Source organism: Thalassophryne amazonica, chromosome 23, assembly GCF_902500255.1.
Source record: "Thalassophryne amazonica chromosome 23, fThaAma1.1, whole genome shotgun sequence".
NCBI lineage: Eukaryota > Metazoa > Chordata > Actinopteri > Batrachoidiformes > Batrachoididae > Thalassophryne > Thalassophryne amazonica.
Genome location: NC_047125.1, coordinates 27,411,915 through 27,436,577, shown reverse-complemented (window position 1 = coordinate 27,436,577; position 24,663 = coordinate 27,411,915). Strand labels below are relative to the sequence as shown.

The window sequence follows — 24,663 nt, the reverse complement described above, 5'->3', positions numbered from 1 at the left end:
ATGCTTGGAATTTTATTGATTAATAAGAAAAATATTTGATTACAAGAATAAATTCCTGATTTTCAGAGGAAACAGTTATCACAAGAATACAATCATATTTTTCACCACCGTGACCACAGGCATTAGGTTTTAATTTTACGACTAATGCATACAGACAGATGTTGATTCCAGGTGTGTCCACTTCATGCTGTCTGTCTGTGCCTTGGACAAAACACTTCATCTACACTGATCCAGTCCCACTCAAGATCTGTACAGGACTAACTGTCTCAACAGCAACATAAAATCATGTTGATGAACAGTAACAGAGTGGTGCTATACCTCACAAACATTAAATTTGACTAAATGAACCTCATCACAACCAGAGAGAGAGACTGATTAAAATAGTAAAAATTAATTCAATGAGAACCCAACAAATCATGTCCCAAAACAAAACAAAGTGAATTTAGGCATCAGGTTTGCAATCAGCATGTTAAAACCTCCAGCCATTCCTCTGAAGTAGGGATGCACCGATGCCGATACCAGTATTGGGTATCGGCCTGATCTCGTATGTATTTACTTGTAATCATAAAACTAATAATTTAACAATTAAAATGTTAAGAATTTAAATATTATAATTTAATAGTTACATTTAGAAACAATGTAGATTATAAATTGTAAATTTTACTGTTACAGTGCTGTCAACATTTAAATATGAGGTCAAGAAAGATGTCTATTTTATTTTTTATAAAACAAGTATTTATGTTCATTGAAGTTAAGAAAGGGTGACTATAAAGTGAGTATTGGCAAAACTGGTTATTTCATGTTGAGGTGGGCGGGGGGGTCGGCAGCTGCTGAAAGTAACTAGTAATCTTAGTTGTTTTTTTTTTTTAATTGAGTAATCAGTAAAGTAAGTTACTTTTTCAAGCAGAAATCAGTGACTGGATTACTTTTTCAAAGTAACTGTGGCAACACTGGGGTGCTCACAGACATAAGGAAAGTTAGTGACGGGCAATTTCAGTTGTGTTCTTGGTGTTGTATAGTTTGTGGTGTTGAAGTCCACAGGTTAGGTTTTAAGTGGATGTCTGGCAGTGTCATATTGTTAAGAAACATGTATAATGTTAAAGGACAATTGTTGTAGTCAAAGTGATGTTACATGATTTAAGTGAAATGTTTGTAACTAAAAACAAAGCTAATGATATTGGTAGCAGTTATAGTCAAAAAGTAAGGAAACATATTTTCAAAGTCATCATATATCTGTAATGGTATCGTTAAGTATTCATATCGGTACTAAATGTAAATACTCATACTTGTACTAATCTGGGGAAAAAATGGGATCGGTGCATCCCAACTCTGAAGGTCTATTTGGTCGCCAACCCGAGTCACAAACACCACCTGGGAAGACAAACAGACCAAATTACAGTTAATTACCAATTAACTGGTTCACATTTATATTTACAGTGGATCTGGTTCTGTGATTTTGATTAAATTCTCATTATTATTTGACCTTTATTGAAAATGAATCCGCATCTGTAGGTTTTCTTGATACCGCTGTAACTGTTCTGTTGAAATCTTGTAGTCTTGATAGAAACAAGTTCTGTTGAGTTATTTTATGTTCTCCTGGATCTTGATGGTGACTAACTCTGTGTTCAGGATCTCAACATAAGATGTTTCATGAAGTGACTATATTACCCAGACAGAGCTTTTTATTTATTTGTTGTACATAATGTAGACTTTACAGAAAACATCACTATCTTTGACCTCTCGTTGATCTCAGTGGGAATTATTCTTGCTTCCAGAACTCATGTTGTCTGAACAAGAACTTATTGGACTCTTTAAACTGTAATTTAACTCGTCAACAGAACGGTTGGGTTCTTACCTAATTAATCCAGACCAAGGTCAGTAAGGCTGAGTTTTCAACGTCATCATTATTTCTGGCAGATCTGCGTCGTCTGGCGTTTTGGTTACAATCCTGAAAGACAAATATGAAGTTTCAGGGCACAGTTACTGCAGAACCTGATCCAAAGATTTGTGGACTGAAACAGTTGATGGCAAACATTTTTGTCTAAAATACTCAACTGTATGATAGTTTATAGGAATCATTAAAGTTTCCAGGACCCAGTGCATGCCATCATCAAGGTTTGTCAAGGTCACTGCAAGTTTGTTAAATAAATTAAACAACCTTGTTTATTTATAATTGATGTGGTGTATCAAAGTTAACAATTTTAATGATTCACCCTCATAATATGACCTTTTAGTTTGGAGACTTTCAAGATAATAGTACAAACATAAATCAGAAAAAGTTGGGAGAAGATATAAATGGGGACGACCCTGCAGTGATCTTTTCCTTTGACCTTTATTTCATTACAGACATAATGGAGCCAAGATATTTCATGTTTTGGGTGGTCAACTTCAATTCAGTGATCATCAGTTCTTTCATTAAAGGCCTACAAGATATTTGAACAAATTTGAACACAAAAGCATTTTGCCATTTTCTAATGTCATTTCGTTTCTCAAAACACTTAATAGACACATGTAAAGTGATTCAGGTGTTATTTTCTTCCATTTTCCTGCAAACACATCTTAAGAAATGCAACAGAATTGTCACTGTTGCATTTTTTTTTGGTTTCCACACATCCTCCATTATGAACAGGTCAGGACTGGAGGAACGAACATTTCAATAATTTATTCACACATTTGTTGACAAACTGGAGATCCTCTGTCCATCGTTGGTCCTCAAAGACTCAGCCTTTTGTCCATACATACTTTTGTATGAAATCACGATGATAATCACCCATTTGAAAGAACACTTTATTAATATAAAACTTCATTACTGGCCCTAAATTGTCTCCATCCCAAGAAAAAGTTTAACACAAACCCGGAAATATTTTGAATTTATGCAATAACAAAAGAAAAAAGAAAATGTATGAATACCTGCAGGATTCATGGGGGGGTTGTTGTGCTCCCCGCCCCTCAATTTTCGATGATCTCCCAACTTTTTCTGAGTTTATTTTGTACTGATTTCAAAGACAAAGTGTGATATGCTGAGATGTTGTACAATATGGTCGTGAGACTAACTGTTGTATGGTTTAGAGGTGTGAACAAAAGACTGGAGAATGTATCATGTTTGAGTTGTACCGAACACAGTTGTTGTTGATGGTTCCACACAGATGGACTCTGCAGTGCAGGTAGACGTCACCAGTTTGCCCATAGAACTTGAAGGTGTTGAAGGAGAAATAGCTGGTGGTTCCTTGTCCGTTGCTTTCCACCGTCACTGTTCCATCATTGAGGTTAGCACAGCTACTCAGAAACACAAAACAGAAGTCAGTCTGATGTATGAGGAACTGAACAGCATCTATTCATTCAGTGTCCTCACTGATAGACACACAACACATTTCCACACACTGGGTATCACCTCTGTGTGTCCCTCACCTGTTCACGATCAGGTCATGTCTGAGAGTCCCATTGGATAATGGGTCATGAGTTGCCCAGCAAGATTCTATCACCACAGCAACAATTCTGCTATCCAGTCCATCTGCCTTCAGTTCCACCCAGATCTTGTAGTTCAGCTGGATATCGGTTCCCTCCTCAATAGGTTGGGTACGAGCAGAGTCCCAGTAGACCATCATGGTCAGGTTATAAAACCATTGTCCATATCTTAACTGCTGGATCACAGAGCTGAAGAGCACAGACATTGTTCTTTTTTTAACTTGTCGTTGGTTATTAGGTCTTTTTACAAGGACACATCTCAAGTGAATTTGGCTCAGGACTCAGTTATACAGTCCATCCAGAAAGTATTAACAGCACTTCACTTTTTCCCCACATTTTGTTATGTTATCACGTTCTTCCAAAATGGAGTAAATTACCATTTTTTTCCCTCAAACTTCTACTCACAACACCCCATAATGACAACAAGAAAACAAGTTTATTTATTTATTTTTTAAATTGAAATTAAAAATGGACCTACATAAGTATTCACACCCTTTGTTGAATACTTTGTTGATGCACCTTTGGCAGCTATTTCAATGTCAAATTTTCTTGAATATGTTGCCACAAGCTTGATGCACCTATCTTTGGGCAGTTTTGGCCCATTCCTCTTTGCAGCACCTCTCAAGCTCCATCAGGTTGGATGGGGAGCGTCGGTGCTCAGACATTTTCAGATCTCTCCAGAGATGTTCAATCAGATTCAGGTCTGGGCTCTGGTTGGGCCACTCAAGGACATTCACAGAGTTGTCCTGAAGCCACACCTTTGATATCTTAGCTGTGTGCTTTGGGTTGTTGTCTTGCTGAAAGATGAACTGTGTTAACACCCAAAATGTGAATCAGCTGAAAATCATGAGTTAACTGCAAACCGTTAATCGCAAAACGTGAACACTGAAAAAACATCTCCCAAATTGTGAACGCAGGTCTCACAAAAGCTGAATATCATAGATGTTTTTTTAAAATTTTTAAGTAGTTTATGGATGCCAGTTTATGGGTCAGAAAATCTTGATCACAAACCGTATCACCACAAAATGTTTTTGGGGTTTTTTTTCTTTTCTTTTTTGTTGGGGTCACTGCAGACAGTGAGGTTAGGAGGTGATCCCAGCAGCTCCTGCTTTTGGTGTCAAACACAGTTCTTTTGTGCACTTTCAAGTGGGACAATTCGACATGTGTGTGTGTCTGTCCACATCATGTCCAATCAACTGAATTTACACCAGGTGAACTCCAATAATGATACAGAAACATCTCAAGGATGATCAGTGGAAACTGGATGCACTTGAGCTCAGTTATGAACTTCATGGGAAAGGCTGTGAATCCTTATGTACATGAGTAACATAATATGTGGAACAGGTGAAGTGCTGTGAATACTTTCTGGATGCACCGCAGCTACAATGTATTGATATTAATACCAAAGTCAATCAACTGTCTCATATTTTCCACGAAATACTTCAATCATTCAGTGAGACATTCTGATAAGTCACACAAGGACTAAAACAGGGTCTCAAAATTTGTGGAAAAATAAATACATAAATAAAATAGTTCAGTTGGAGACAGTCGTGACTCACCCGTCTCTGATTTGGATGCTGTAGCTCTTTATATCTGGTTGATCGTAGAAGCAGGAGAGGTCAATCAGCACGTCTTCACTGCGAACAATTCACCAGATCTATTTTCTGACATAATGGTGTTCATGTAGATTAGGTGTGTGTCGTTGGCCTTCAGGGTCAAAGGGTTTCACAAAGACCAGAAGAGTGAGCAGATGTTCACCAGACTGGAAAATGGGATTTGACTGACAATGAAAACTCACCGTGACCACTGTACCACAGGTGTTGTGGCCGTCAAAGGTGAAGGACACCGTGTGGGTCATATTGTCCACCTGACCCTTGCAGGTCTCATCTTTCAGGTGAAGGGCGGTGTAGTCAATGCCAAAATCCTCCAGGAGACAACCAACAAAAGTAACCGAAGCAGTGTTTTCTATGCAGACTGTTGACTGCTCTAAACATCCACCAGGAAAGGGGGCAGAAATAACAATAAAGAAAAGGAAAAACTCTTTATGAAGGTTGTGTTTAGACTCTGTGAAAGCTGTCATAGATGACAAAATCATCATGCATGAATTGGTTTATTTTGCAGGGTATAAATCACACTTGTTGGACAGGAACTTAGAGAAGCACATGTGCACACTACAGTCTGTGCTGTTTCTTAATTCTAAAAATAAGCAAGATGGACAAATAAAAATGTTTTGGACAGCTAACTGGATGTTATCTGTTGCAGTTTGGATAGAAGAAATCATCAGTTGCAGACAGATTGCCAGCCTACAGCAACATGGAGTGAACAATATGTTCTCATTTCCTTGATTTTTATTATTACGCCCTGAACCATTTTATGTAAGTTGTTATGACAACTGTGACGTAGATGTCATGTCCACGTGTGGTAATTAAATAAACAGTATGTGTCCATCCTCCACACGAAGAGAAACACTGTGTGCTGTGTGACGTTTAAACGCCGTGCTAAAGACGACCCCGCTAACACAATGGATGTATAGAGTGCTGCTTGAAAGTGTGTGAACCCTTTGAGCTTTTACATATTTTAATTTTTTTAGTACATCAGCAAACAGAAAAATTCTGGCTTTTTATTAAGAAATGTCTTAAATTATGCCCTTTAAACTCACAGTGAAAACTAATCTCTACATCATGAATTGAAATAAATAAATAAATGGTAAAAGCAACTGAAAAAATTGTGCATATTGCAAGTTTTGCATCACTACTGAGCATCACAGTGGAGTGGAACAAAGCAGAATTTTATTTCAACAAAACAGATCAAATCTAGGCTTGCATCTCAGATGTGCCTTCTGGCAAATTGCAGCTGCACGTTCAAGTTTTCTTGGAAAAAAAAAAAATCCTTCTCTATACCACTTCATCATAAATCTGTAGAACTGGGGATGCAAAATTCAAAACTTGCACTTTGCACAATTTGTACAGTTGCAGCAACAGAAGTCTGTAACTTCTTCAGGTTTATCTCCGTGTCTTGGTGACTTTCCTCACTTGTCTCCTTATTGCACGGTCCCTCAGTTTTTGAGAACTGTGCTCTATACAGATTTACCATCAACTACCACACTGTATGTCTTCATAACTGATGTCAATTAAGTCCAAGATATAATCAGTATCTTGAAAACATTTATGCATCCTTCTGAATAAGACTGGATCGAAAAGTGATGATTTATACATGTGTTATAGTGAAGGGTGCACTTAGTTATTCATGCCATCATTTTAGCTTTTATATTTTTTATTTCTTTTAGTTCATGTTGTAGTTTCTCCATGTAATGTGGAGTTGCATCAGGAAGGGCATCCGGTGTAAAACCTGTGCCAATTCAACATGTAGAGCCACCTTGGATTTGCTGTTGCCACCTCAAGAGCAAACAAGGGAGCAGCCGAAAGGTCTTACTTTCAGTTTATGATGTAGAGATTGTGTTTCACGGCATGTCTCGATGCATAATGCAGACTCCCAGAAAATGTTTCAACTTGAGGATAAGGACGGCAGATGTGTGTCTTCTTGTGTATCAAGTGTCCTACCAAAAGGTGATCCATACTGGGAGGCAAAAATGGCTCGACAGAAGCACCGAGTTTCACCACAGAACTCATGATCGCTGCAGAACCGGCCCTGACAGAAGGCCTGAGGACCAGCTGAAGAGACAGACAGAAGTTATCTTCACCTCTACTTGTCCAACTCTTCATCAAACCAACTATACAGCGGAGGAAAAAAACTTTCACAGCACAGAGTTGGATATGGTGAACCGACTGTTTATATTGTGAAAAACAAAACTCAGTGGAACCAAAACACAATCTTACGGCAGCTGACGCTTGACCTCCAGCCGTCCATCATGGTGTTTCTGCGGATTCTACAGTCTCTGGCGTAGGCCTCCATGAATGTGCACTTCAAACCGTCCACCGCAGGATATCGGCACAAAGTGTAATTGCAGGCTTGAATGTAGGGCTGTGGGTCGATGTTACAGGTGGTGAAGGGCGCCCCCATCAGGAGAGCACAGCTGTTCCACACAATGGAAAAAGCACAATGTGAAATTATATGGAAAAGATGCGACTGAGCATTCGGACAGGGTTCTGTGGTTAGCATGTTTAATAACCGTAAAGTCACGGGATTCACCTAAATAAGGTCAGGTGTTGGATCAGCTGCTCGTGTTCGTGTTTTAACGTGTTCTGTAATTTAGCACATGCTTCTAGTATGATGGAGTGATGTTACCTGTCAACAAGATAACGTGTGTTTCTGCTTACCGCTGGGACATCGCGGTGCAATCGATTGTCGGATCGGCAGTGTCATTGTACTGTGTCGCACAGCTAGGGGGCGACAAACAGAAAGTCAACACTGTTCCAGCATTTTCAGTAGATTCAAAGAACATCAACAAAACACAGAGTTTGTATTTTGCTGCCAACTGCACATTTTCCTTCTACTGTCATTGATGTCCAAAAGTGTGAGATGAATTCTGAAATCCACAGATCCATATGATCATCATATCCACCTGAATGCAGCACAACTCAAAAGTGCATCACTGTGCAGATCAACAATGGCACAAATGAGACTGTGAAAGAAACCTGAGTCGTTTTGAAGCCAATTGGAGTTTTGCGCGTTGGCCGAGTCAATAACCCAACCTGAACCTAACTGGACAATATTTCAACTGTTAAAATCAAAGTGGTCCAGTGACCCAAGAACAATGAGGAACTGAAGATCTGGTGAAACATGTCTGTGGGTTCACAGTTCAGGTTTTAACTGACTGCAAAGATACACAACAAATGATTCAACAAAGTGTTGTAATGCGTTTTAATGAGTCCAATTAATCTGGAGTTTCCCTAAATATGAGGGTCTATATAAAGGATATAAATGTCTAATTCATACATGTTTCAGTCACCATGAAAACCTACAACCAGTCCACTGTGGTGACACACAGATAAAATGATCAAACTGGTGTCATTGTGCAGTTATTGTGTAAAGTTGGATGTAACTGAGGTCTTACTCAGCGTTGCTCAGTCCCACTTGCTTCATTTGACTCAGCTGACTGGAATTAGAACACAAACCTTGCAGATTTGCTGAATCAGCTCCTGTCAGAGCTTGAGAGAGAATTGATCAGTGTAAAGTGGATTCTCAATAATACGACACACACATCATAACATAATATGACTGATGAGAAATAAAACTGATGTGATTCTTTGATAAACTGCAGTGAGGTTTCTTCAGACGAAGCAGCAGCTCTGAAGCCTCTCAGTCAAACTGGAACATGGAAGTTCTCCATACACACTGATCTGTGGAATCCTTTGTGATGTCAAACAGTTTGTGTATTTAAGTCATCGTTTTATTTACTTTTAAATTCTGCAGAATTATTCATTCATTCATTCATTCACCTTCTACCGCTTAGTCCAAATGGTTAAAGATGCTTCAGTTATTTTCTTGGCTTCATACTTTTATGGGTTTAAATTCTGTACCATAGACGTTGATCTGTGCAGTGTTGCCATCAAAGAAGAGAGAAAGGTTGTAGGTCTGTGATATCTGGAGGGTGACTCCGGTTTGGTCCTGAGACAGCATCATGTTGTTGAAAAGCTGAGGTGTGCTGGTCAGCGTCACCAATGTGCCGTCAACCTGAATCACAGCAGGAACACAGGATCCAACTAACACACATAATGAAGTCAGTGTTACAAGAACTGTTTGTACTTTCAGGGAAAAGAACAACGAGCTCCAACATAGAACTGAAGAGAAGTGACCCCAAAGGGGACTGTAGCAGTGGTTATCTTACCCACACTCTCCCATCTTGACCCAGAACTGTTTGAACATTTGAGCCCAGCTGTTGCACAATGACACGGTCCAAAAAGCTGATATCGCGACGGCGACGCTCCCGGAACTCTGCCAGTATTGTGACGTTTAATGTTTCAGTGGGCGTCATCAGTTCATACACACACCGATCCTGGACAGAAGTAGCTCGTCCATAGAAATCAATGACAGTGGGCCCAGTGACAGTACACATGGTGTTCAACACGCATCTGATGGAGGTGAGTAGGATCACACACAAGAACAGAATAAGATCATCAGCATATTGACTCACTGGGTAAAGTTTAGTTAAAATAAGCTGCCACAGGGGGTCTGAAATGCTCACACTACAGATATCAAATATAAATAGTTAATTTTTATTATTTTTGCCCTTTTGTTTTCACATAGTGTTACTCAAAACAGTCATAAAACAGAGAGTGACTGACCTGATTTACTAATGTCCCTGATAAACACTAAATTGATAGATGTAATGTGCTGAAGACAGCAGTATGTAAAGGAGGATTTTATGAGTATTAATGTCTATAATTGAACGAGCCACCTACACGTATGCGTTTTGTGCATCCTCATGTATGAATTCTTGGACATAACTTTGTGTAAAAGAAGAGAAAACTTCACAAAAGTATCAATCATTTCCACTGAAGAGCTTGGCTTGTTTCTGTCATATTATGCCACATTTCAATGGTAAAATTGACAATGTGTGTCTGATTTGGATAGAATCACAATTAATTAAGTTAAAGCTGCCGTATTAAGTCATATTTATTAGTTTCATTGCTTTTCTTTATCTCTCTTCAGTAGAAACCCAAAGTCTTCTTTCTGGTGAACGGACACGTTGCTCCTTTATACACATTTGATTTCTTTATTCTGCCAGAACTTTGTTCATAGGATTTCAAGATGAAAACAAAACTTTACTTGAAGTTGTCATCGCAGCGTTCCAAGGGGCCACAGGTTATATTTTTAAGGACTGCAGTCTCAGTACAGACAGTTTTTTCACAGGTTTGTGGATACGTGATCTCAGTTCTGTTTACGAAAACTTGACCTGAAATGAGAGGGAAGATGTTCATTTACAAACTCAGTTTGACTCACTCACTCATCTTCAACTGCTTACTCCAATTAAGGATCACGGGGGGCTGGAGCCCATGCCAGCAGTCATAGGGCAGGAGGTGGGGTGCACCCTGGACAGGACACCAGTCTGTCACAGGGTCACATATAGACAGACAAACACATTCACATTCACACGCACACCTTCGGACAACTGAAAGTTTCCAATCCACCAAACCTGCATGTCTTTTAGATGTGGGAGGAAGCTGGAGCACCCCGAGGGAACCCAGGCAAACATGGGGAGAACATGCAAACTCCACACAAAGGTAACAAGTTGGAATCATCCCATGACCTTCTTGCTGCGAGGAAACTGTGCTAACCACTAATCCACCGTGTTGCCCAAATCAGCTTTAGCATCTGTAAAATGTTGCTCTAAGGATCCCTAAAGGGTGTGACCTACTTCTTCAGACAGTGGTCACATGATGCACCAGATCAGAAAAGTTTCTTTATGGTGTTTTAGAATGTCAGTGATCAGGGACGGAACCAAAAATCTTGCTCTTAAGGAAATTATGAAATAAATGAGGATACACAAGTGAAAAGATGATAGTTTTGTCATAATAATTAAGTAATTAAAACACACACACACACACACACACACACACACACACACACACACACACACACACACACACACACACACACACACACACACACACACACACTGAGAGAGAGAGAGAATGAACATGCCAACCTGAGAATCTGCATCCACTGATATCATAAAACTTCGGGTTTAGTGATTCAGCTTTTGTCAAATTTACTTGGTAAATCATTTCACCAGAGACCAGAAAATCAATCACCTAAGGGAAAAGTAAATAAAAAGATTTCATTGGAGGAAAAAAAAAAAAGAAAAAAAAAAAAGACACTTTTCATGGAACAAACTGTTGCTCAAGATCACACAAATGTTTGTGAAAAACAGTTTTCATGAGGTGTGAATATAACCACCAACACTTAACTAAAATAACAGATTCATTAAATCTTGTTGAAACACAAATGACGACAGAGAGAAACAGGTTTTTGTGTTCATCATCAAAAATATATTTTTCCAGAGTCTTGGGACAAAATGAGCAATAGGACACTAGAGGGAGGCAGAGAACAAGAACATGCAGAAGTGAACCATGACAACTCGAGCTTGAGTAGATTTTGTGGTGTGACGTTTGCCACGTTTCTGCTGTGATGAAAAGCACAGGTTGGTGTTTTACTTTCAACATAAATATGTTTGATTAAACAAAGGCTTTTTCAGTATAACTGAACTGAATCTACTTGTGTGTCTGATGACATTTTTTTCTGGTATTTTTTTTCAAATATCTTCAAGCCGCCTAAGGATTTTTCAAAGACAACATTTTTTTTTTGTTGATTGTTCAGATTATCTGCTAGTTCTGTTAATGTACACTCAACAAAAATATAAACGCAACACTTGTGGTTTTGCTCCCATTTTGTATGAGATGAACTCAAAGATCTAAAACTTTTTCCACATACACAATATCACCATTTCCCTCAAATATTGTTCACAAACCAGTCTAAATCTGTGATAGTGAGCACTTCTCCTTTGCTGAGATAATCCATCCCACCTCACAGGTGTGCCATACCAAGATGCTGATTAGACACCATGATTAGTGCACAGGTGTGCCTTAGACTGCCCACAATAAAAGGCCACTCTGAAAGGTGCAGTTTTATCACACAGCACAATGCCACAGATGTCGCAAGATTTGAGGGAGCGTGCAATTGGCATGCTGACAGCAGGAATGTCAACCAGAGCTGTTGCTCGTGTATTGAATGTTCATGTCTCTACCATAAGCCGTCTCCAAAGGCGTTTCAGAGAATTTGGCAGTACATCCAACCAGCCTCACAACCGCAGACCACATGTAACCACACCAGCCCAGGACCTCCACATCCAGCATGTTCACCTCCAAGATCGTCTGAGACCAGCCACTCGGACAGCTGCTGAAACAATCGGTTTGCATAACCAAAGAATTTCTGCACAAACTGTCAGAAACCGTCTCTGGGAAGCTCATCTGCATGCTCGTCGTCCTCATCGGGGTCTCGACCTGACTCCAGTTCGTCGTCGTAACCGACTTGAGTGGACAAATGCTCACATTCGCTGGCGTTTGGCACATTGGAGAGGTGTTCTCTTCACGGATGATGCGAAGGAGATGTGTTGCACTGCATGAGGCAAATGGTGGTCACACCAGATACTGACTGGTATCCCCCCCCCCCCCAAATAAAACAAAACTGCACCTTTCAGAGTGGCCTTTTATTGTGGGCAGTCTAAGGCACACCTGTGCACTAATCATGGTGTCTAATCAGCATCTTGATATGGCACACCTGTGAGGTGGGATGGATTATCTCAGCAAAGGAGAAGTGCTCACTATCACAGATTTAGACTGGTTTGTGAACAATATTTGAGGGAAATGGTGATATTGTGTATGTGGAAAAAGTTTTAGATCTTTGAGTTCATCTCATACAAAATGGGAGCAAAACCAAAAGTGTTGCGTTTATATTTTTGTTGAGTATATGTCACTACTTTATATCCCCCCCCCCCCCCCAAAAAAAAAAAAAAATAGAAAAAGGAAAACAAAAGATTTCAAAAGGTTGAATTTTGGCAACTGACAGACTCAGAATAACCACACGGGCCTGTTGATTGGTGGAGATACTGAAAAGGGGTTGACCAATTATCAGCCTGCCCGATTATCAGTGCAGATATTCAGCACTTTTCGCGATATCTGTGTCAGCCATTTATGCCGGTGTCCTATGAGATCATCTACCCGCGGAGAGGATCGCCGCTGCACAACTGCGCATGTGCACGCATTCCTGATTTGGATAAAGACAAAATTTACGTGGGATTTCGGCCTTTCTTTAGTGGGTGAGCTCAACTTGACGGCTGAGGTGCGCATGCGCAGTTGCACAGTGGAGCTCATCGCGAAGAGACACTGAGCTCCACTACCGAAGAAAACCCATGTAAGTATTGTCTTTACAGAAAAATACAGTAATAAGTGTCTTTTCGATTTAAAAAGTAAAGACCTGCATGTACACGCTGTCTTTAAAGCAGAATATTGTCGTTAGATGGCGGGGGAGCTCAGCTCAGCACACGTAACTGTCAAGGATATCAATTCGACAGGGCAGCTCATCTCAACAGAACACCGGTGTTGCAGACCGAATGGTCCACCCCTAAAAATTGAGGTGATATACCAGAGTTCATTTTTGCAGTGCTGCGAGTCACTGGTCACCAAGTTCCGCCTTCACATGCTTTGCGCTCCTTCTCAGATTTTTCTCGAGCAGTGCGCAGCTGAAAAGTTTGTCTGAGTCAAAGAAAAAGCTTCCTACATGATCAAAGTCCTTCATTTAAATGTTCCACAGTTCTTCCTGTGTTTGTAGCTGCAGTTACATTCAGACATTCCCGTGTAACTGTAATTTACACTCCGTAGATTATATCCAGTGAGACAGAGAGCTCTATCAGACAACTGAACACTGTCTTAACACTTTTGAAGAAGGGTGTTAATGCTATTAATGTCTTTTCAACCTGTTGACTGCTATTTATGTCCTATGCAGAACATAAAATAGCATGAAATAACAGAAATATGAAATTTGCATTATTTAAGTCTAACTGGCTCAAGTTGTGTCTTTTACAGTACATTACGAAACACTATAAATCTTACTTTAATTTATTGTATTTCAAATTGACCAACTGATGTCTGAGAAGGACCCATCATGTGGTGCAAATGGCCCCTTACTTCAGGCACTGAGGGGCTATTTGCCCCTACCACTCTTTTAAAATATGAATTGTTGCTTTCTGGTTTGTAGCAAAGTCTCGCCCACAAGACTACTTGATTTGTTCGAAGCCTGCTGTCACACAGACACAGTAGAAGATCGAAAAGTGCAAACTGGAGCTTTTTGGCTGTATTTATTTGCTTGTTCAACTTCATAATGTTATTTGTGGCTCCTTGCACTTTTTGTGTGGTCATGTTGAAAGGTTCTGTCAGTTAACCATATGCTGCAAAACATTTAAAGAATATGTTAAGAGTGTGTTATACTAAATTTTGACATCTTTTCTTTAACTGTAGGCAAATTTCAGCCTGAAATATCTGTATCGGCACCCAAACCTTGGAGATAAACTGTGTTGGCCCTTAAAAATACATATCGGCTGACCCCTAATACTGAATTAATCTGATCTTCCATTTCAGACTAACTGGTTTTGCTTTAACACTTTGTAAATACTGATCTGAACCGTATGTGAGCTCCAAAATAAAATACCAACATTTAACATTATCTTTCACAATGCATTTTTTTTTTAAATAAATACTCACCAGAAAGTTGTTTTGAAAAGTATAGGTTGTTGCTAGTAAGAAACTCGCTTCTGTTCCATGGCTAATGAACATCATCGTCACATAAAAGCTCTTCAGAGGAAACACAGTGTTAAAAAACAAAATTCCTCACCTTAAAAGTTTTTGAGACTTGAGTTTCTTTAAAAATTGCAGTTCATGTTGATCAACTTGTCTGAACAACTCTCACCGTGCCTGTTCCTAGAGGATTTATATGAATCAGCTGGAAGCATTCCATGTCATTCTGAATGCTGGGAAGTGGACTTGGTGAAGATGATATGAACGTCATACCATCAACTCTACTTCCACCGTCATCCAATATCACACAGTCACCGTTAGATCCAGGTTGAAAATAGCCGTCAAAACAGAATGTGACATATGAACTTGTCACCTATTCACCTGTTTAAAAAAGGAGAGATGATAATTATAACTTGTAAAAACAAATGATGTTTATATTTGTACACAAACAAATAGCATCTGAAAACAAGTCATTTAAAGTTAATTTCAGTCAGTGGATTCTCTTGTTTTTGATCAAAGATTTGAAATATTCACTTGAGAAATGCAAGAAGATTGTTGTGTTCCGAAGTTGAATATGTGGATTTTTCTGCTCCTCAAATGTGCAAAAATAAGATGCAAGAACTTCTCCACTTTCAATCTTCAATAAATAATTTATATGTACAATATTATCAACACTATCTATTGTGCTGCCTTGGTGTTTTCTCTCTCTCTTCCTTTTTCCTCCACAGGATCTGAGCGTTTGGTGCTGAATACTCACACCTGTGGCTGTTAGAACACCTGCTACTAATCACTCTGCCAACATAAAACCTCACTGTCTCCACTCCTCACCAGAAACTTCAGTTCCTCTGTGTGGTAACCTGGACTCAGTATTGTTCTCTTGTGGTAACCAGGGGAAGTGATGGTCTAGTGGTTAAGTGTTGGCCTTGAGAGCAGAGGATTCTCAGTTCAAATCCCAGCCTGACCGGAAAATCACTAAGGGCCCTCGGGCGAGGTTCTTAATCCCCTAGTAGAGCAGATTTCTGCCTCACTACTTCTTTATCCAGGTCCGCAAAGTGGTTTTCTATGATCTGTCCTATCAGTGTGTGAGGAAGCTGGACACGTGGAGCCGCTGATGTGTCCATGATATGAGCATTCAATCGTGTCAGTTCATTACATCCTTGTTTACATCCATGGTTCATGTAGAGAGAAACAGAAGGATGATACTTGTATTGTCCGCTCTTTATAACAAGAATTAAACTATTTATTTATTTATTTATAACAGTGAGAACACAATCATGACCAGTAACATGGTCTTACATTTAAACAGGACATTCATTGTTCTTATAATATCATGCCCACTCTCATTATTTTTTCTTGACACATTTTCGTTGATTTATGTCCGTATGTCTAACATCTAATTGCTTCGCTGCTGTGTGAGCGTGATATGGTATCACATGCTTCCACTGTGTTTGTGCACACGCACACGAGCATACACAAAACTGTCACCACGGGATTGTTCACACCTGTCCGACTGCGTGTCCCTCCCGACAACAGGTGGAATTTTTCACGCTTCCCCAGTTTTTTTGTTAATGTGCTGTGAAAAGGTGAAAAAAACAAAACAAAAAAAACATTGGGCTTGAGACCAAAAGATCCTTGGTTCAAATCCCAGCCTGACTGAAAAATCACTAAGGGCCCTTGGGCAAGGTCTTTAATCCCCTATTTCCTCCGGTGTGTAGTGAGCACCTTGTATGGCAGCAACCTGACATCAGGGTGAATGTGAGGCATTATTGTAAATTCAAGGGCTCAATTAAAGGAAAACGTGCACACATTTTATTGATTCAAGGGCTCAAAGAAAAAAATGTGCACACGTTTTATTAATTCGAGGGCTCAAGTAAAGAAAAATGTCAACATTTTATTAATTCGAGGGCTCAAGTAAAGAAAAATGTGCATGTTTTATTAATTCGAGGGCTCAAGTAAAGAAAAATGTCAACATTTTATTAATTTGAGGGCTCAAGTAAAGAAAAATGAGCACACATTTTATTAATTCGAGGGCTCAAGTAAAGAAAAATGTGCACGTTTTATTAATTTGAGGGCTCAAGTAAAGAAAAATGTGCACACATTTTATTAATTCAAGGGCTCAAGTAAAGAAAAAAATGTGCACGTTTTATTAATTCAAGGGCTCAAGTAAAGAAAAATGAGCACACATTTTATTAATTAAAGGGCTCAAGTAAAGAAAAATGTGCACGTTTTATTAATTCGAGGGCTCAAGTAAAGAAAAATGTGCACACGTTTTATTAATTCAAGGGCTCAAGTAAAGAAAAATGTGCACGTTTTATTAATTTGAGGGCTCAAGTAAAGAAAAATGTGCACACATTTTATTAATCCAAGGGCTCAAGTAAAGAAAAACGTGCACACATTTTATTAATCCAAGGGCTCAATTAAAGAAAAACATGCACACATTTTATTAATCCAAGGGTTCAAGTAAAGACAAAAATGTCGACACACTTTATTAATCCAAGGGCTCAAGTAAAGAAGAATGTCAACACACTTTATTAATTCGAGGGCTCAAGTAAAGAAGAATGAGCACACATTTTATTAATTCGGGGGCTCAAGTAAAGAAAATGAGCACACATTTTATTAATTCGGGGGCTCAAGTAAAGACAAAAATGTCGACACTTTATTAATCCAAGGGCTCAAGTAAAGAAGAATGTCGACACATTTTATTAATCCAAGGGCTCAAGTAAAGAAGAATGTCGACACACTTTATTAATCCAAGGGCTCAAGTAAAGAAGAATGTCGACATTTTATTAATTCGAGGGCTCAAGTAAAGAAAAATGTGCACATGTTTTATTAATTCAAGGGCTCAAGTAAAGAAAAAAATGTGCACGTTTTATTAATTCAAGGGCTCAAGTAAAGAAAAAAATGTGCACGTTTTATTAATTCAAGGGCTCAAGTAAAGAAAAATGTGCACACATTTTATTAATTCAAGGGCTCAAGTAAAGAAAAAAATGTGCACGTTTTATTAATTCAAGGGCTCAAGTAAAGAAAAATGAGCACACATTTTATTAATTAAACGGCTCAAGTAAAGAAAAATGTGCACGTTTTATTAATTCGAGGGCTCAAGTAAAGAAAAACGTGCACACATTTTATTAATCCAAGGGCTCAAGTAAAGAAAAACGTGCACACATTTTATTAATCCAAGGGCTCAATTAAAGAAAAACGTGCACACATTTTATTAATCCAAGGGCTCAAGTAAAGACAAAAATGTCGACACACTTTATTAATCCAAGGGCTCAAGTAAAGAAGAATGTCAACACACTTTATTAATTCGAGGGCTCAAGTAAAGAAGAATGAGCACACATTTTATTAATTCGGGGGCTCAAGTAAAGAAAAATGAGCACACATTTTATTAATTCGGGGGCTCAAGTAAAGACAAAAATGTGGACACACTTTATTAATTCGAGGGCTCAAGTAAAGAAGAATGAGCACACATTTTATTAATTCGAGGGCTCAAGTAAAGACAAAAATGTGGACACACTTTATTAATCCAAGGGCTCAAGTAAAGAAGAATGTCGACACATTTTATTAATCCAAGGGCTCAAGTAAAGAAGAATGTCGACACACTTTATTAATCCAAGGGCTCAAGTAAAGAAGAATGTCGACATTTTATTAATTCGAGGGCTCAAGTAAAGAAAAATGTGCACACATTTTATTAATTCAAGGGCTCAAGTAAAGAAAAAAATGTGCACATTTTATTAATTCAAGGGCTCAAGTAAAGAAAAAAATGTGCACACGTTTTATTAAATCGAGGGCTCAAGTAAACACAAAAATGTGCACACGTTTTATTAAATCGAGGGCTCAAGTAAACACAAAAATGTGCACACATTTTATTAATTCGGGGGCTCAAGTAAAGAAAAATGAGCACACATTTTATTAATTCGGGGGCTCAAGTAAAGACAAAAATGTCGACACATTTTATTAATCCAAGGGCTCAAGTAAAGAAGAATGTCGACATTTTATTAATTCGAGGGCTCAAGTAAAGAAAAATGTGCACATGTTTTATTAATTCAAGGGCTCAAGTAAAGAAAAAAATGTGCACGTTTTATTAATTCAAGGGCTCAAGTAAAGAAAAAAATGTGCACATGTTTTATTAATTCAAGGGCTTGTTGGGAAAGTGTAGGAACACGGACCCACAACAGGGGGCGCAAATGAACGGACAATGGAGTAAGTCAAAATAACAACGCTTTACTGTTGTGAATGTGCACAACGAATACAACCAATTACAGAAATGGACAAAAGTCAATACACAAAGGTGTCGTGTGGGCAGGCTCGAAGATAGGAGACGCCTCTCCAAGGTAAGACCCGAACCACACGGCTTCCTCCGCCACAGGACCCCGGGAATACTGGAGCCGCCAAGTCCCGAACTCCCAGGTGTCCACTGCCTCCGCGTGTCGGACCTGGTACTGCTGGCGAGGAACAAAGGACAGTTAGATGGGGGCGCGTTTGCACCCAGAACTCTGAACAGCAGGGAAGTTACCTCCACCTCTCGTTGGAACAGTAATCCAATAAACTAGCTCAGTCAAGAATATGTACTCTATGCTTCGATAAGTTACCTCTCCGGTAGAAACGATATCTCGGCGATGAGGTGGAGATGCCGTCCTGCTGATATACCCCAGTGATAATTGCCGTCAGATGTCTCAGGTGATGGGTGACAGCTGTTACCGAGGCTGCTCCTGTGGGGCGGCGGCGCCCTCTGGTGCCTGGAGCCCGCACTCCAGGCAGGGCGCCCTCTGGTGGTGGTGGGCCAGCAGTACCTCCTCTTCAGCGGCCCACACAACAGGGCTCAAGTAAAGAAAAAAATGTGCACGTTTTATTAATTCAAGGGCTCAAGTAAAGAAAAAAATGTGCACACGTTTTATTAATTCAAGGGCTCAAGTAAAGAAAAATGAGCACACATTTTATTAAAGAGCTGATCTCTACCAAAGCTAAAAGTCAAAAATGACAACACAGAAAGCTTCATTGTACTCACATACAGCATGTCGTATGGCTTTCCAAAATAAGCAATTTGACACTGGCTTATGTTCATCACTCCAGAAGTTGTGATTATAATCTGACCTGCACCTGAGAAACAAGACAAACGCAAAAGTTTTAACAAATAGTCAGAGCTGTAAATTCTTAATCCTGCAGCCTGGTCAGTATTTCAGAGGACAAGTTGCAAAAAAAAGTTAATTTAGAAAGTCATTGTCTCCCAAATATAAAACCAGCGTGTAACAATGAAGGAAGGGCCCTTAAAAAAAATGTATTTTTTGTTGAAACAAACAACTTGAGATGTTACAGGGACATCACACTACTCAGCTCCCCTGGTGAACTCTACTCCAGGGTGCTGGAAAGGAGGGTTCAGCCAAAAGTCGAACCTCAGATTGAAGAGGAACAATGCGGGTTCCATCCTGGATGTGCAACAAGTGACCAGCTCTTTATGCTCACAAGGATCCTGGAGGGGGCCTAGGAGTACACCCATCCAGTCTACATGTGTTATGTGGACTTGGAGAAGGCATATGATCGGGTACCCTGCGAGATACTGTGGGAGTATGGAGTAAGGGGGTCACTTCTCAGGGTCATCCAATTTCTAAAAGAGCTGTGTTCGGGTGCTTGGCAGTAAGTCAGACTTGTTTCAGGTGGGGGTTGGCCTCCACCAAGGCTGCGCCTTGTCACCAATTCTGTTTGTAATATTCATGGACAGGATATCGAGGCGTAGTCGGGGGGAGGAGGGTTTCCACTTTGGTGGGCTCAGGGTCTCATCACTGCTTTTTGCAGATGATGTGGTTCTATTGGCTTCATCAGTCTGTGACCTCCAACACTCACTGGATCAGTTCGCAGCTGAGTGTGAAGCAGCTGGGATGAGGATCAACACCTCTAAATATGAGGCCATGGTTCTCAGCAGGAAAATGATGGATTGCCTACAAGTGAAGGAGTTGCCCCAAGTGAAGGAGTTCAAATACCTTGGGGTCTTGTTCACCAGTGAGCGGACAATGGAGCGCGAGACTGGCCGGAGCATCGGTGCAGCAGGGGCGGTGTCGCATTCGCTCTACTGTACTGTTGTGATGAGTAGGTAGCTGAGCCAAAAGGGGAAGCTCTCGATCTACTGGTCAATCTACATTCCTACTCTCACCTATGGTCATGAGGGCTGGGTTATGACCAAAAGAAGTAGATCACAGGTACAAGCGGTCAAAATGGGTTTCGTCATGAGGGTGGCTGGTGTCTCCCTTAGAGATAGGGTGAGAAGCTTGATCATTCACGAGGAGCTTGGAGTAGAGCTGCAGCTCCTTCGTGTTGAAAGAAGCCAGCTGAGGTGGTTTGGGCATCTGGTGAGGATGCCCCCTGGGCGCCTCCCTAGGAAATGTTCCAGGCACATCCATCTGGGAGGAGACCCCGGGGAAGACCCAGGACTAGGTGGAGAGATTATATCTCCTAGGAACGCATCGGGATCCCCAAATCAGAGGTAGTCAATGTGGCATGGGAAAGGGAAGTCTAAGGTCCCCTGCTGGAGCTGTTGCCCCACAACCTGGTTCCAGATAAGCAGCTGAAGATGAGGATGAAGATGTGTAACAATGAAGAAGGGTTTTTAAATATAATTTTGTTAAACAATATTCCCACCAGTTTGTTATTCACCTTACTGAAAGTAAAATAATGCCTTCCATAAAGACTGGAATGTTTGTAATTAAATAAGTGCAGAACAGAGCAGAATATGGTCCTGCAAAAGATCATGTTTGCTTCAGGAGAGTGTAAATTTGTCAGAGGATAAATGCAATCTGTTCCTGATCTGGATCTGGTGGATTGTGTTAGTCAGGGTATGTTTGAGATGTTTTGAAATTAAGCAATCTTGTTGGTGGATATAATAAAGTGGTCTTGTTCATGTGTCTTTGCTGCAGGGTTGCAGCTTTTTACCCATTTTCAGCAGGCTGAGGGCAGCCAGGAGCATCAGCAGGGACAGCATGGCAGAGGAAGTCAATCACCACGCACAAAGCTGGAACAGAGAGTTGGACAGGACTGAGTTGGTCTCGTCACATATTTGAGATCTCCTCATTTTAAGGTGATCCCCTATATCTAAAGATGTTACTTGACTGAATGTTAAATCTGAAGCCACCTCTCCAAGTCTGTCCTCCTTCACCCTCAGATAGAATAAGTGGATTCAGAAAATGGATGGACGCATCAATGGATGGAACATCTTACAAAGGAGATGTAGCAAACTTACCGTCTGGAAGTCTGATGGTGGAAATGATGCAGTTCTGCTCCTCTGGATCCAAAGTCTTCTGACGTGTATCCCGGTGGTGAGGATTCTGCTCCCTCACCCCTTTCAGCCTGTCTGATTTATACTCTGCTCTGTAGCATCTTAACCAGACAAACCTGACATGGGACGCCAATAAAACCTCTGAGCCAAAACACCTCAGGACATGCCAAGTTCATAGTCACGAAAGAGTTTGATGTTCACAAGCTTGAAACAGGTTCATTTAAATGACTCATCTTGGGTTAAGTTTTGAAATTTGCTTTGTTTCCTTGATGGGAATCTATTTCAACTATCCCTGCATGACCCAAAACTAGCATTTTAAAGAATTTATACTTGTTTATGAAGTGGATTATATCAAATAGGATTATGTGAAACATTGATCTAACATAACCATCTCCACTGTGGACTTTCTTTTCTTTTGTCATTTACGGTGGGGCCAAAAAGTATTTAGTCAGTCCCTGATTGTGCAAGTTCTCCTACTTAGAAAGATGAGAGAGGTCTGTAATTTTCAACATAGATATACTTCAATTATGAGAGACAATGAGGAAAAAAAAAAATCTAGGAAAGCACATTGTAGGATTTTTAAAGAATTTATTTGTAAATTATGGTGGAAAATAAGTATTTGGTCAATAACAAAAGTTCAACTCAGTTCTTTGTAACATAATCTTTGTTGGGTCCAACGTTTCTGTAAGTCTTCACTGGGTTTGCACACACTGTAGCTGATATTTTGGTCCATTCCTCCATGCACATCTCCTCTAGAGCAGTGATGTTTTGGGGCTGTCACTGAGCAACACAGACTTTTTGGCCATGTTTTATGATGCACGATGTAGTTTTGGAAACCAAGTTCTTGTAATTTTGTTCCTCCTCCTTTATGCGATTGTCTAGTTTTCCGATGTTGCACTTTGTCCTCTTTTTGTGCTCTATGTCTATTTTTGTATTATGTGTTTTTTCTTTAAATCTGTATTTTGGTTTTGTGATTTTCTTAGTTATGGTCATGTTATGTTCTACTTATCTTTAGATGTCAGTTTAGTTCTTATCTACTATTGTTTTTATTTTAACTTTGACCCAGCCACACACCTGTCCTTCATTTTGTTCATCAGTTTGAGATGATATTCAAGTAACACCTGTGTCCTTGTTCATTTTCTAGTTTCTTTATGCTCGTTGTGATCGTCTCTTTCCTCACACTGGTCACGTGGCTCCTGTTTTAGGTACCTGACCTTTGATTGTTTCCTCCTGTAGTGCTGTAGTTAGTTTTGTGTGTAGACTGTGTAGAATTCCTGGCCTTGTTTTGTTTGTACTCATTTTCCTTTGTGGGATAGGACGCGCCCATAGGTTGAGCTCACCGGACTACTTTTACCGCCCTGCTCAGTGTGCTGCCCTTGTTGGAACGACAACATACAGTATGCATCACTTTGTCCCAGATGGATGTCTTTCAGTGCCGCTTCTTGCCATAACGAGAGCGTCCATTTTTAGCTTGCCATAAGCTAAGCTAGTGGCGCTCGTGGGAGTGTGCACTTACAGTGCATCCGGAAAGTATTCAGTGCTTCGCTTTTTCCAAATTTTGTTATGTTACAGCCTTATTTTAAAAAATGGAGTAAATTCATTTTTTACCCTCAACCTTCTACACACAAGGCCCCATAATGACAACATGAAATTTTTTTTATTCAATTGTTTTTTTTTTGTAAACTTTTTTTTTTTAATAAAAAACTAAGAAATCACATGTACACAAGTATTCACACCCTTTGCTCAGTACTTGGTTGATGGACCTTTGGCATCAATTACAGCATCAAATCTTCTTAATTATGATGTCACAAGCTTGGTGCACCTATCTTTGTGCAGTTTTGTCCATTCCTCTTTGCAGCACATCTCAACCTCCATCAGGTTGGATGGAGAGCGTCGGTGCACAACCATTTTCAGATCTCTCCAGAGATGTTCAATCTGATTCAGGTCTGGGCTCTGGCTGGGCCACTCAAGGACATTCACAGAGTTATCCTGAAGCCACTTCTTTGATATCTTGGCTTTGTGCTTAGGGTCATTGTCCTGCTGAAAGATAATCGTACATTTAGGGCCCGACACACGGCACACAAGATCTGACTGAAGAGATGTCATGAAATAATTATGCACAGTCGTGTGCTGCAGACGTTGGCCCTCATTCACCAATATCATCTTAATTTCCTTAGATTCCTTCAACCTTTAATGAAAATTAATCTCATCTGGAGCTTTTCTTGATACCACTATAACTATTGTAGTAGCAACCATGTAGTCTTGACAGAAACAAGTTCTGTCTAGTTATCTTGAGTTCTGGACACCAGCATGGACCTCCAAAATTTCTTTTACATTTGTATTGTCAAGTGTGTCATTAGCATGGCTCAAGCAGAGGGTCCCCCCTTTGAGTCTGGTCTGCTTGAGGTTTCTTCCTCAAATCATTAGAGGGAGTTTTGGTGATGACTGTCACCTGTGTTCTTGCTCTAGGGGTTGGTAAGGTTAGAACTTACTTGTGTGAAGCGCCTTGAGGCAACTTTGTTGTGATTTGGCGCAATATAAATTAAATAAATTGAAATTGAAGTAAGTTCTCCTGGATCTTGACAGTAACTAACCCCGAGTTCAGGATCTCATCGTAAGCTGCCTGAAGTGAATATATTACCCAGTTAGGACTTCATGTATTGTGGGATGTAATGTAGA

At 39.9% G+C, this 24,663-nt stretch overlaps 1 protein-coding gene across 1 annotated transcript in view; it reads right to left on the bottom strand.

Annotated features, from left to right (window-relative positions):
* Nucleotides 1–24,663, bottom strand: part of LOC117505423 (alpha-tectorin-like) — a 46,388-nt gene that overhangs the window by 9,002 nt on the left and 12,723 nt on the right. Inside the window, 13 exon segments of the mRNA XM_034165068.1 lie at nt 3,087–3,276; nt 3,409–3,654; nt 5,025–5,115; nt 5,118–5,172; nt 5,264–5,451; nt 7,026–7,136; nt 7,302–7,498; nt 7,743–7,915; nt 8,923–9,099; nt 9,254–9,497; nt 19,812–19,817; nt 21,642–21,720; nt 21,949–22,100. Coding sequence (XP_034020959.1) covers nt 3,087–3,276; nt 3,409–3,654; nt 5,025–5,115; nt 5,118–5,172; nt 5,264–5,451; nt 7,026–7,136; nt 7,302–7,498; nt 7,743–7,915; nt 8,923–9,099; nt 9,254–9,497; nt 19,812–19,817; nt 21,642–21,720; nt 21,949–22,100 — 1,909 coding nt within the window.